The sequence below is a fragment of the Penaeus monodon genome, chromosome 7, assembly GCF_015228065.2.
Source record: "Penaeus monodon isolate SGIC_2016 chromosome 7, NSTDA_Pmon_1, whole genome shotgun sequence".
NCBI classification, from domain to species: Eukaryota; Metazoa; Arthropoda; class Malacostraca; order Decapoda; family Penaeidae; genus Penaeus; species Penaeus monodon.
In genome coordinates, this window is record NC_051392.1 from 23,487,283 (window position 1) to 23,496,650 (window position 9,368).

Here is a 9,368-nt window from a genome sequence, read left to right on the forward strand (position 1 = left end):
TGAAGAAATCTCTCTCTGACTTCTACTTCGGACCTCTCCCCTTACCCAATACCGACCAAATCCAGCTCGACTTGATTAGTCCAAGGGGGGAAATTGGGGATTCCAACAGCCAGAACCTTAGTGAGATTTAAATTAAGCTCTTCCACAAGATTCCCCATTCTCCTACCATAGGATCGGCTATCCTCAAGTGGTTGAAAAACAATCTGAATGTAGGAGATCCTGGAATCCTTTGTAGGCTTGTGTAATAGATCAGGTTCATGGAGCCGGTGTAATGAAAGAGGTGGTTCTCCACTCTCAGTATACATGTACTCTACAAGTGAAGACCTGAAAGCCTCAGTACAGATTCTGAGAGCTTCATATGAACCGAGTCCAACATCTGGAGAACAGTGGGAGTTGCAGATGAATAAGCCTCACATCCATAGTCAAGTTTACTACGAATAAGCGCTCGGTAAAACCACAGAAGCGTTGTGCGGTCTGCACCCCAAGATAGACGTGTAAACTTCCTGGGGCACCACCTGTCTCACACAGGTGTCTCCCTTCTCCCAGACAAAGTTTCGGCAGTCCAGCAATTCCCACGCCCTCCACGGTCAAGACCCTCCAAGAGTTCGTGAGAATGGTGAACTACTATCACCACTTCCTGCCGGCATCGCATCCATCATGGAATCCTTGTACACTACACTTACAGGGAAACCCAAGGACCTGATGTGGGGCCCCCCTCAACCAGATGCATTTCATAAGGCCAAGTGTCAACCCTCCTCATTTTCCCCACCCCGGGGAAGCCCCTTCTCTTCACCACAGACGCCAGCAACATCGCTATTGGAGCTGTCCTCGAGCAGGTGGTTGAAGAACTGTCCCACCCCTTGGATTTCTTTCTACTGAAGGCCGAAAAAAAAACACTCAACCTTCGACAGAGAGCTCGCCGTTAACCAAGCTGTCATTTCCACCATTTTCTTGAGGGCAACACCTTCACGATTCAGATGGATCACATGCCCCTGGTTCACTCCTTCATAAGACAAGGCAATGCATGGTCCCTCCGCCAGCGCCATCATCTCTCCGTCATCGCCGAGTCCAACTGCTCCCTTCAACATCTGCTGGGCAGGAAGAATCCTGTAGCCAATGCCCTCTCCAGAGTTTAAATTGACGCAGTTCATTTAGGGCTCGACTACAACCAACTCGCTAAAGATCAGCAAAAGGACCCCGAGACGTCAGCCTGCCGTACATCCATTACTGCGCACAAGTGGAAGGACGTCCCTTTGGATGAAGGAGGTACCACAATCCTCTGCAACATCAGTCGACCGCGCCCATGGATTCCAGCCTCCCTTCCTCGTCACATTTTCAGCTTCATCCACGGCCTGTCCCATCCCTCTCAACGAGTGACAGCACGCCTCCTGAAGCAGAAATTTTGTGGCACAACATCTCCAGAGACGCAAAGGACTGGGTTCGATCCTGCACCACCTGTCAAACCTCCAAAATTCAGCAACACACTAAAACAGGCCTCGGATCCTTCCACCAGCCACAGAAGCATTTCACACACATCCACTTCAACGTAGTGGGTTCCCTACCGCCATCAGAAGGACATCGCTACGTCTTCACTGTAGTGGACCATTCAACTAGATGGCCTGAAGCTATTCCTTTGTCCAGTGCCAGTTCTGCCTCCTGCGCTGCCGCTCTGCTCTCCAGGTGAATTTCGAGATTCGGCATCCCTGCCCACATAATGTCTGACCGAGGCACCTCTTTCACTTCACAGCTCTGGATGTCCCTGGGGCAGCTATTGGGCACCTCCATCCATCACGCCACTGCCTACAACCCAGAAGCTGACAGCATGGTGGAGCGTTTCCACCAAGCAGCTTTCCATCAGGGCAGCTTTCCCCGATGTAACAACTTAATGTGGTTTTCACAACTTTCCTGGGTCCTTCTTAGCCTTCGAATGACTCCAAAGGAAGGGCTCGATGTCTCCCCAGCAGAGATGGTTTTCGGTAACCCCCTTGTGGTCCCCAGCGAATTCTTCCCCAATGCTCCATTCAGCAAAGACATCGCCAGACTGCAACGCATCGCCGGGAAGTTTACCCCTTACAAACAGACCTACAGGCCACCCAAACACTGTTACGCCCCCCCAAGATCTATGTACGATGAAGCATGTTTTTCCTCCACGCCTCCCCTCACCCATCCCTACTCTGGCCCATTCGAGGTCATTGAGAGGAAGGAGAAAGCATTCCTGTTGCTGATTAAAGGCACCAACGATTGGACCTCGATAGATTGCCTAAAGTCAGCATATCTTCATGACGACGACCCCCCTCCAGTACAGTTCTCCAGGGTGGGCCGCCTCCTCTCACATGCCATGGGGCACCTTCGCTGATGGGGGAGTATTGTAACTGCTTGGTCGCTAGTTTGCTAGACCCCGCAGTCACAAGCGATGATCACGCGAGTGGATGGCCGCTCGCCATTCGCCAGGCGAGCCACACGTGAGCAGACGGCTGCTCGTCATTCGCAGGCGAGCCACGCCCCTTGATCATGCGAGGGGTGGCCGCTCGTGATAGGTTATTCATTGTTCTGTTTTCCTCACCTCTTGTATATATATGCCTAACTTTTATAAAAATAAACACTTGCGGAGTTGTCACTACTTGTTTTACTTATCCTTCTCAGCTCTGAGAAAACTGCAGTTAGCCACGGCTACAATCTCGTAAGGGAGGTGACAAGAGACATATGTAGGGGACCGTGGATGGCGTTTACAAGCAGTCTACTACATTCTAACATTTTGGCCCCCCTAACGGAAGCCGCCTTGCCGCGGTGGGGGGGCTTGAGGTCCCAATGATCTGGTGAGCCGGACCAGAGGGTTACCCATACTGGAGGGGTCACCAGTGAGGGATGAGACAAAATGGCTTCCTGGTGCACCAAGGCCTATGAGAGGGGATGGTGTACCCACCCCTGGTTCATTCCATCTTGGACCAGGGAGAACTCTCCCACGTGTGTTTGCCGTGCGTGGCATCCCGTATTACCAGGGGACAGGAGTCCTGGAGGTTGAGCGATGCTGCACGCTGCGCCCTGCAGCTAGCAACACACCTCTTTGGTCCTTTATTCTGGTTAGACGGGTGGCTTGATCAAGGCCGGTCAAGTCAATCGGCTGGTCAAATATGGCTAGGGTCAAGCAGGCACTATTCAGTCGGTAGCGCATAGGTCCCGCGACTGCCATCAGTACTGTGATAGTGGCTGCGTATATTTCCTCATTACCCCTGTGGCTGTTGGAAGATTTTGAACCCCAACTATAGCTTCCCCTCGTTGGACTCCATGGTGGGTGGGGGGTGAGGAAATGAAAAATTCAAATTTGTATGAGTACTACAACTTTCCAAAGATCTAGCTCTCCCCCTGACGACCTGCGCAATCCCTCGACCATTCTCTCTGGAAAATCACACGTTGTCACTCTGGAACCTTTTCAGCTTCCAAAGGGCAAGAATGGGAATCGTAATGGTTCCCGGGCTCCCAAACCAGGTAAGAAGGGGAAAAGTCCTCCTCAATCCACTAAGGAGATCTTACCTGGTAAATATGAAAGCATTTCATATAGTAAGTACCTGGTAGTGAAGACCATTGATGGTGTATCAATCATGGATCTTGACATTTTTGAGGTTCATCGGAAAATAGTTGAAGTATGTCAACGTGATCCTCGTATCACCCCACAGCGAGATGGTAGCCTGATAGTTGAGGTTTCGTCACCAGACGAGAGTGACCGTCTGCGTGCGATATGCAACATTCCTGGGGCTCAAGTTTCATGCTCTCCTCACAAAACCCTCAATCAGTGTAAGGGAATTGTCTTTTCCCGAGACCTGATGAGGTATTCTGAGGAGAAACTGTTAGAGGAACTAGAGAATTTTAATGTAGTGGCAGTAAAACGTTTTAGGAAGAAAGTTGATGGTTTGGAACAGTCGACACCAGCTCTTCTTCTAACTTTTAACACATTAGTCCTTCCAGAATCGGTTAAGTTAGCATGGTACCACCTCAAGGTAAAGCCATATGTGCCCAACCCTATGCGGTGCTTCCACTGCCAAGGTTATGGGCATGGAGCCAACTCTTGCCGTTTTAAAGAAAATGGACAACCAAGAGTATGTGTAAAGTGTGGTACAACAGGTCATCAAGGAGATGACAACTGTCTAGGTCCAATATGCTATTACCACTGCAAAGAAGCTCATGAAGCTTCTTCAAAGCAATGTAAAAGGTACAAATTTGAAAAGGAAGTATTGGTAATAAGGAGCAAGGAGAAAGTTAGTTTTCCAGAGGCAAAGCGACGTGCCTGTGTGCTGTTGCACAGCCAGGTAGGTCCTTTGCTTCGGTTCTAGCCCATCCTCCTTCCCACCAACCCTTGCCCTCCAATGCTTCTTACAGCACACACTCTGCCACTTCCTCTAAACCTCAGTCCCAAATTGCTGACACTGCCTCTGGTGAGTTGTTCCACCAGAAACGGAGTAGGAGTGAGGGGTCTATTGAGGAGACTCCTCCTCCCAAAGTAAGGTCTTTGGAGCCATCAGGCAAGGCTCCAGAGGCCTCAACGGTGACAGCTCCAGCTGCCACCACATCCACAGGAGCATCTGCTGCTAGGCAGAATGCTCCTGAAGTAAAGGCTCAGGCACGCCCTTTGCCCAGGCAAAGGAATCCTGAACCTGTCCAAGGGAAACCTGTGGAAACTAGTTCCACAGGTAAACAACCATTAAAAAGGTACTCCCAGGATCCTGGAAAGGGACAACCTAAAGGTGTGAGGCAAACCTTGACCAAAGGTGCTGCCAAACACCTTATGAAGAAATAATCTAAAGAACTGGATACCCTCATCCAATGGAACTGTCAGGGAATTCATGCAAAATGGGAAGAACTGCAACATCTGATAGCTTCATGGAACCCAGTTTGTGTATGCCTACAAGAGATTATGACCAGGGAAAATCGTCCCATTTTCCTGAGAGGATTCCAAGTTCAAGCCCATTATGGAACCTTTGACAATGGACCTCATGGAGGAGTAGCAGTAATGGTACGTCATGATATTCCCTTCCAGGCCATCCACCTGCAGACAACACTGCAGGTGAAGGCTGTGAGAATAGGCTTGACACGACCTTACACTGTTGCATCCATCTACCTTCCTCCACATAATCTCAACATAAATGATTTGGAAGATCTACTTGGGCAGTTGCCACATCCATTTCTACTCTTGGGAGATTTCAATGGTCGGCATCACCTCTGGGGAGACACTTTGTGCAACCCTCGAGGAAGGGCCTTGGAATCCTTGTTCTTAAGAGTAGATGCAGTTTTACTGAACAGTGACACTCCCACACATTTCCAAGTTCAAACTGGGACATTCTCCAATATAGACCTATCAATAGGTTCACCTGATTCACAGTTGAACTTCACTTGGCAGGTCATGGAAGACTTACATGGAAGCGACCATTTTCCAATAATTTTGAAGGAGCTGAATGGTATTCCAGTCAATGGAGTGCAGAGATGGCGACTTGAACATGCAGACTGGAATCTTTTTAGATCAACTGCAGTATTGCAAGGATCTGTGGATGATTTCCAGTGTGTTCAAGATGCTGTTAATCACTTCACATCACGAATTCACCTTGCAGCAGAAGCATCCATTCCCAAAAGTAGCGGACAGTACCGTCGACCTCCAGTACCATGGTGGTCTGATGAATGCCAACAAGCTGTCAGAGCAAGGAAAGCTGCATTAAGGCAGTTGAAACGACGCCCCAGCATTGTAACCTTGATCAGTTACAAAAAGACCCGAGCTAAGGCCAGGCGAGTGCTAAAGGAGGCTAGACGGACGTCGTGGAGACAGTATGTCTCCTCAATTAACTCTGGGACCCCCTTAGCATGGGTGTGGGACAAGGTGCGTAAGATTGCTGGAAAGAGCACATCCATATCACAACCTGCTCTGAAGATAGATGGCATAATCATCACAGACAAAAAAGATATTGCTAATGAGCTAGCTAAATCCATGGCAGAGATCTCCTCTGGAGCATCTTACACTGCTCGATTCTCCATTCTTCGTGCTGAACAGGAACAACACCCAGTGTCGTTCTTCAGTAGGAATGCAGCAGGAGATGGACTCTGCTTTGCAGCTCTGCCGTAAGACTGCCCCAGGAAGTGACGATATTCCATATCAAATGATATCTCACTTACCGGAGAGTTCCCAGAAGTTCCTGTTGGACTTATTCAATAGGATCTATAGGGAGGGCACAGTGCCATCCACATGGAAAGAGGCTATAATCATTCCTGTTCCTAAACCTGGCAAAGATGCTTCCGCACCAGGAAATTACAGACCAATTTCTCTCACCAGCTGCATCTGCAAGCTGATGGAGAAAATGGTAAACTTCAGGTTGACATGGCTGCTAGAGAAAGAAAACGTGTTGACCCCATATCAATATGGCTTTAGAAAATTGAGATCGACCACAGATGCGCTTGTGAGGATGGAAACTGCTATACAGAATTCCTTCGCACAGCGACGTCACATGTTAGCAGTCTTTGACCTTGAAAAGGCTTACGATACGACTTGGAAGCATGGCATACTCATGAAGCTGTATGACATTGGTTTAAGAGGAGCATTACCTACCTTCATACAAAGCTTCCTTGCTAACAGGAAATTTAGAGTTCGGGTGGGAAACAGTTTCTCTAACCTGGAAGACCAGCTGGAAGGGGTCCCACAAGGGAGTGTCTTAAGTGTGACCCTGTTTGCCATTGCTATAAATGACATTGTAAAAGTTGTTCCAAGTTCTGTCTCATGTAATCTGTATGTGGATGACTTTACACTGTACTGCTCAGGAGGAAGCTTACAGGATGTGCAAGGACACATGCAGGCTGCAATAAATCAGGTTGTACAGTGGGCAACATATCATGGGTTCAAATTTTCTCCAAGCAAGACCATGGCTATACATTTCCACAAACGAGGAAAATTCCACCCTTCCCTCTATATAGGAGCAAACCCACTGCAATTTGTCCAAGAGGTGAAGTACTTGGGTCTAATTTTTGACTCAAGACTTACATGGGTGCCTCACATCAAACAGTTAAAAGTGAAGGCTACAAAAGCGCTTAGTATTTTGCGGGTTCTTTCACATCTATCTTGGGGTGCAGACCGCACAACGCTTCTACGGCTTTACCGAGCGCTTATTCGTAGTAAGCTTGATTATGGCTGTGAGGTGTACTCTTCTGCAACTCCCACTGTTCTCCGGACATTGGACTCGGTTCATAATGAAGCTCTCAGAATCTGTACTGGGGCTTTCAGGTCTTCACCTGTGGAATCCCTGTATGCTGAGAGTGGAGAACCACCTCTTTCATTACACCGGGACTACATGAACCTGATTTACTACACGAGACTACAAAGGATTCCGGGATCTCCTACATCCAGATTGGTTTTCAACCCCCTTGAGGATAGCCGATCCTATGGTAGGAGAATGAGGAATCTTGTGGAAGATCTTAATTTGAGTCTCACTAAGGTTCTGGCTGTTGGAATTCCCCAATTCCCCCCTTGGACTAATCAAGTCGAGCTGGATTTGGTCGGAATTGGGAAAGGGGAGAGATCAGAAGCAGAAGTCAGAGAGATATTTCTTCAGCATATTTTTAAGTACCAAGGATCAGAGGCAATATATACAGATGGTTCGAAATCTGAAAAAGGCGTGGGCTTTGCAGCAGTGAGTAGAAGGAAGACTGCATCTACTAGCAGCCTCGATCTTTACTGCAGAGTTACATGCCATCCTTGCAGCAGTTAAGATGACTAGAGATCTTACGAACCATTCTATTGTTATATATTGTGACTCTCGTAGTGCCTTGCAAGCAATCAAGAGCTTAAACTCATCACATCCAGTAGTAAGGGAGGTTCAAGATTGGCTTGCACTGATGTCAACACGTAAAAAGATAACTCTGTGTTGGGTGCCAGCGCATGTTGGTATCAGTGGGAATGAGCGAGCTGATCAGAAGGCCAAGGCAGCTGCCGCTCAGCCTTGTGATGCTCACAAACTGCGAGAGATTAGAGATGACCTTGGCAGTTGGGTGACTAGCATCCACCCTAACCGAAAAGTGGAAGTTGCATTAACAAGACTAAGAATCGGGCACACAAGACTGACTCATGGGCCGATGATGGCTAAAAGTGAAGCACTTTGTGAAGGATGCCAAGAGCCATTAACGATCGCACATGTAGTGGAAAGATGTGCAACATTCTCAGACCAAAGACGTATGTACTTGTCTCCCCCATATACACTGAAAAATGTATTGGGGGAAGATTGTGACATAGAGGGTCTTATTAGTTTCCTTAGGGAGACTAATATTTTCAATAAAATTTAATTATGCATAATGTTTATGCAATGATTTTATGCACTTAGAGCATAGTATTTATGCTTTGATTTTTAATCTATTTATTGTTATTTGTAAGATATTTATTGATAGATTTTTAAAGTTTTAAACATTTTAATATTTCTATTTAACAAGGTATTCGCCGCTAATGACCTTAGCTGTTGACGCGGCAGATAATTTTAAATAATCAATCAATCAATCTAACATCTTGGTCCTCGTCTCTCTGTGATGGCCGTCCTCTCTCTCTCTCTCTCTCTGTATATATATATATATATATATATATATATATATATATATATATATATATATATATATATATATATATATCTGTGTGTGTGAGTGTGAGTGTTAAACAAGAGCAGGTTCTCTTAAAGTGTACCTTTGATCGGAGACAAATATTTCAACGCCAGACGACGTGCATTTACACCTTTATTTCATGTGTTTCTTATTTTTTGGCCTCCTAACCGAGTCCATTCAGTAATTGAAGAAAAGTATTATAATGCACATTTAACAACCCCCTTAGGATTCATCTCATCTCACGTGGAGTTAAGTAGTGTGCACGATGCGGGACTTGGGATAATACATTTAAAGAAAACAGGAATGTAATATGAGGTTAAACAAAATAAAAAGAATTATATCACAGAGTACAAACGCACATAGTACGCGTACGACAAAACAGTAGATCCGTACTTTGACGTATTACCACTTTTTTTTTTTTTTTTTTTTTTTTTGGGGGGGGTCGTTTTCATTTTGGGAATTTTTTTTAAGAACGAAGAAACAAATCGAACGGAAGTGAAATGCGAAAAAAAAAAATTGATGCGTAGTGTGCAATTTTGAGTTATGTGTGATCTCTGATCTTTTTGAGACAACAAAGAAACAGTAGAATATATTATATACATACAATATATATATATATATATATATATATATATATATATATATATATATATATATATATATATATAAACACGCACACACACGCACATGAGCGCACACGCGCGCGCGCGCGCGCACTTTATATATACAATCGTAAAACTTGATAATTGAAA

The 9,368-nt window shown here is 46.1% G+C and overlaps 1 protein-coding gene across 1 annotated transcript; it reads left to right on the plus strand.

Annotated features, from left to right (window-relative positions):
• The first annotated feature begins 1,714 nt into the window (after positions 1 to 1,714).
• On the plus strand, positions 1,715 to 2,356 carry LOC119575566. The gene has a single exon (XM_037923219.1). The coding sequence runs from the start codon at positions 1,715 to 1,717 to the stop codon at positions 2,354 to 2,356; it is 642 nt and encodes a 213-aa protein (XP_037779147.1).
• Positions 2,357 to 9,368: the final 7,012 nt, after the last annotated feature.

Bases quoted from the DNA above. Each gene is read 5' to 3' on its own strand.
- LOC119575566 (XM_037923219.1), top strand. From the start codon at position 1,715: ATGTCTGACCGAGGCACCTCTTTCACTTCACAGCTCTGGATGTCCCTG.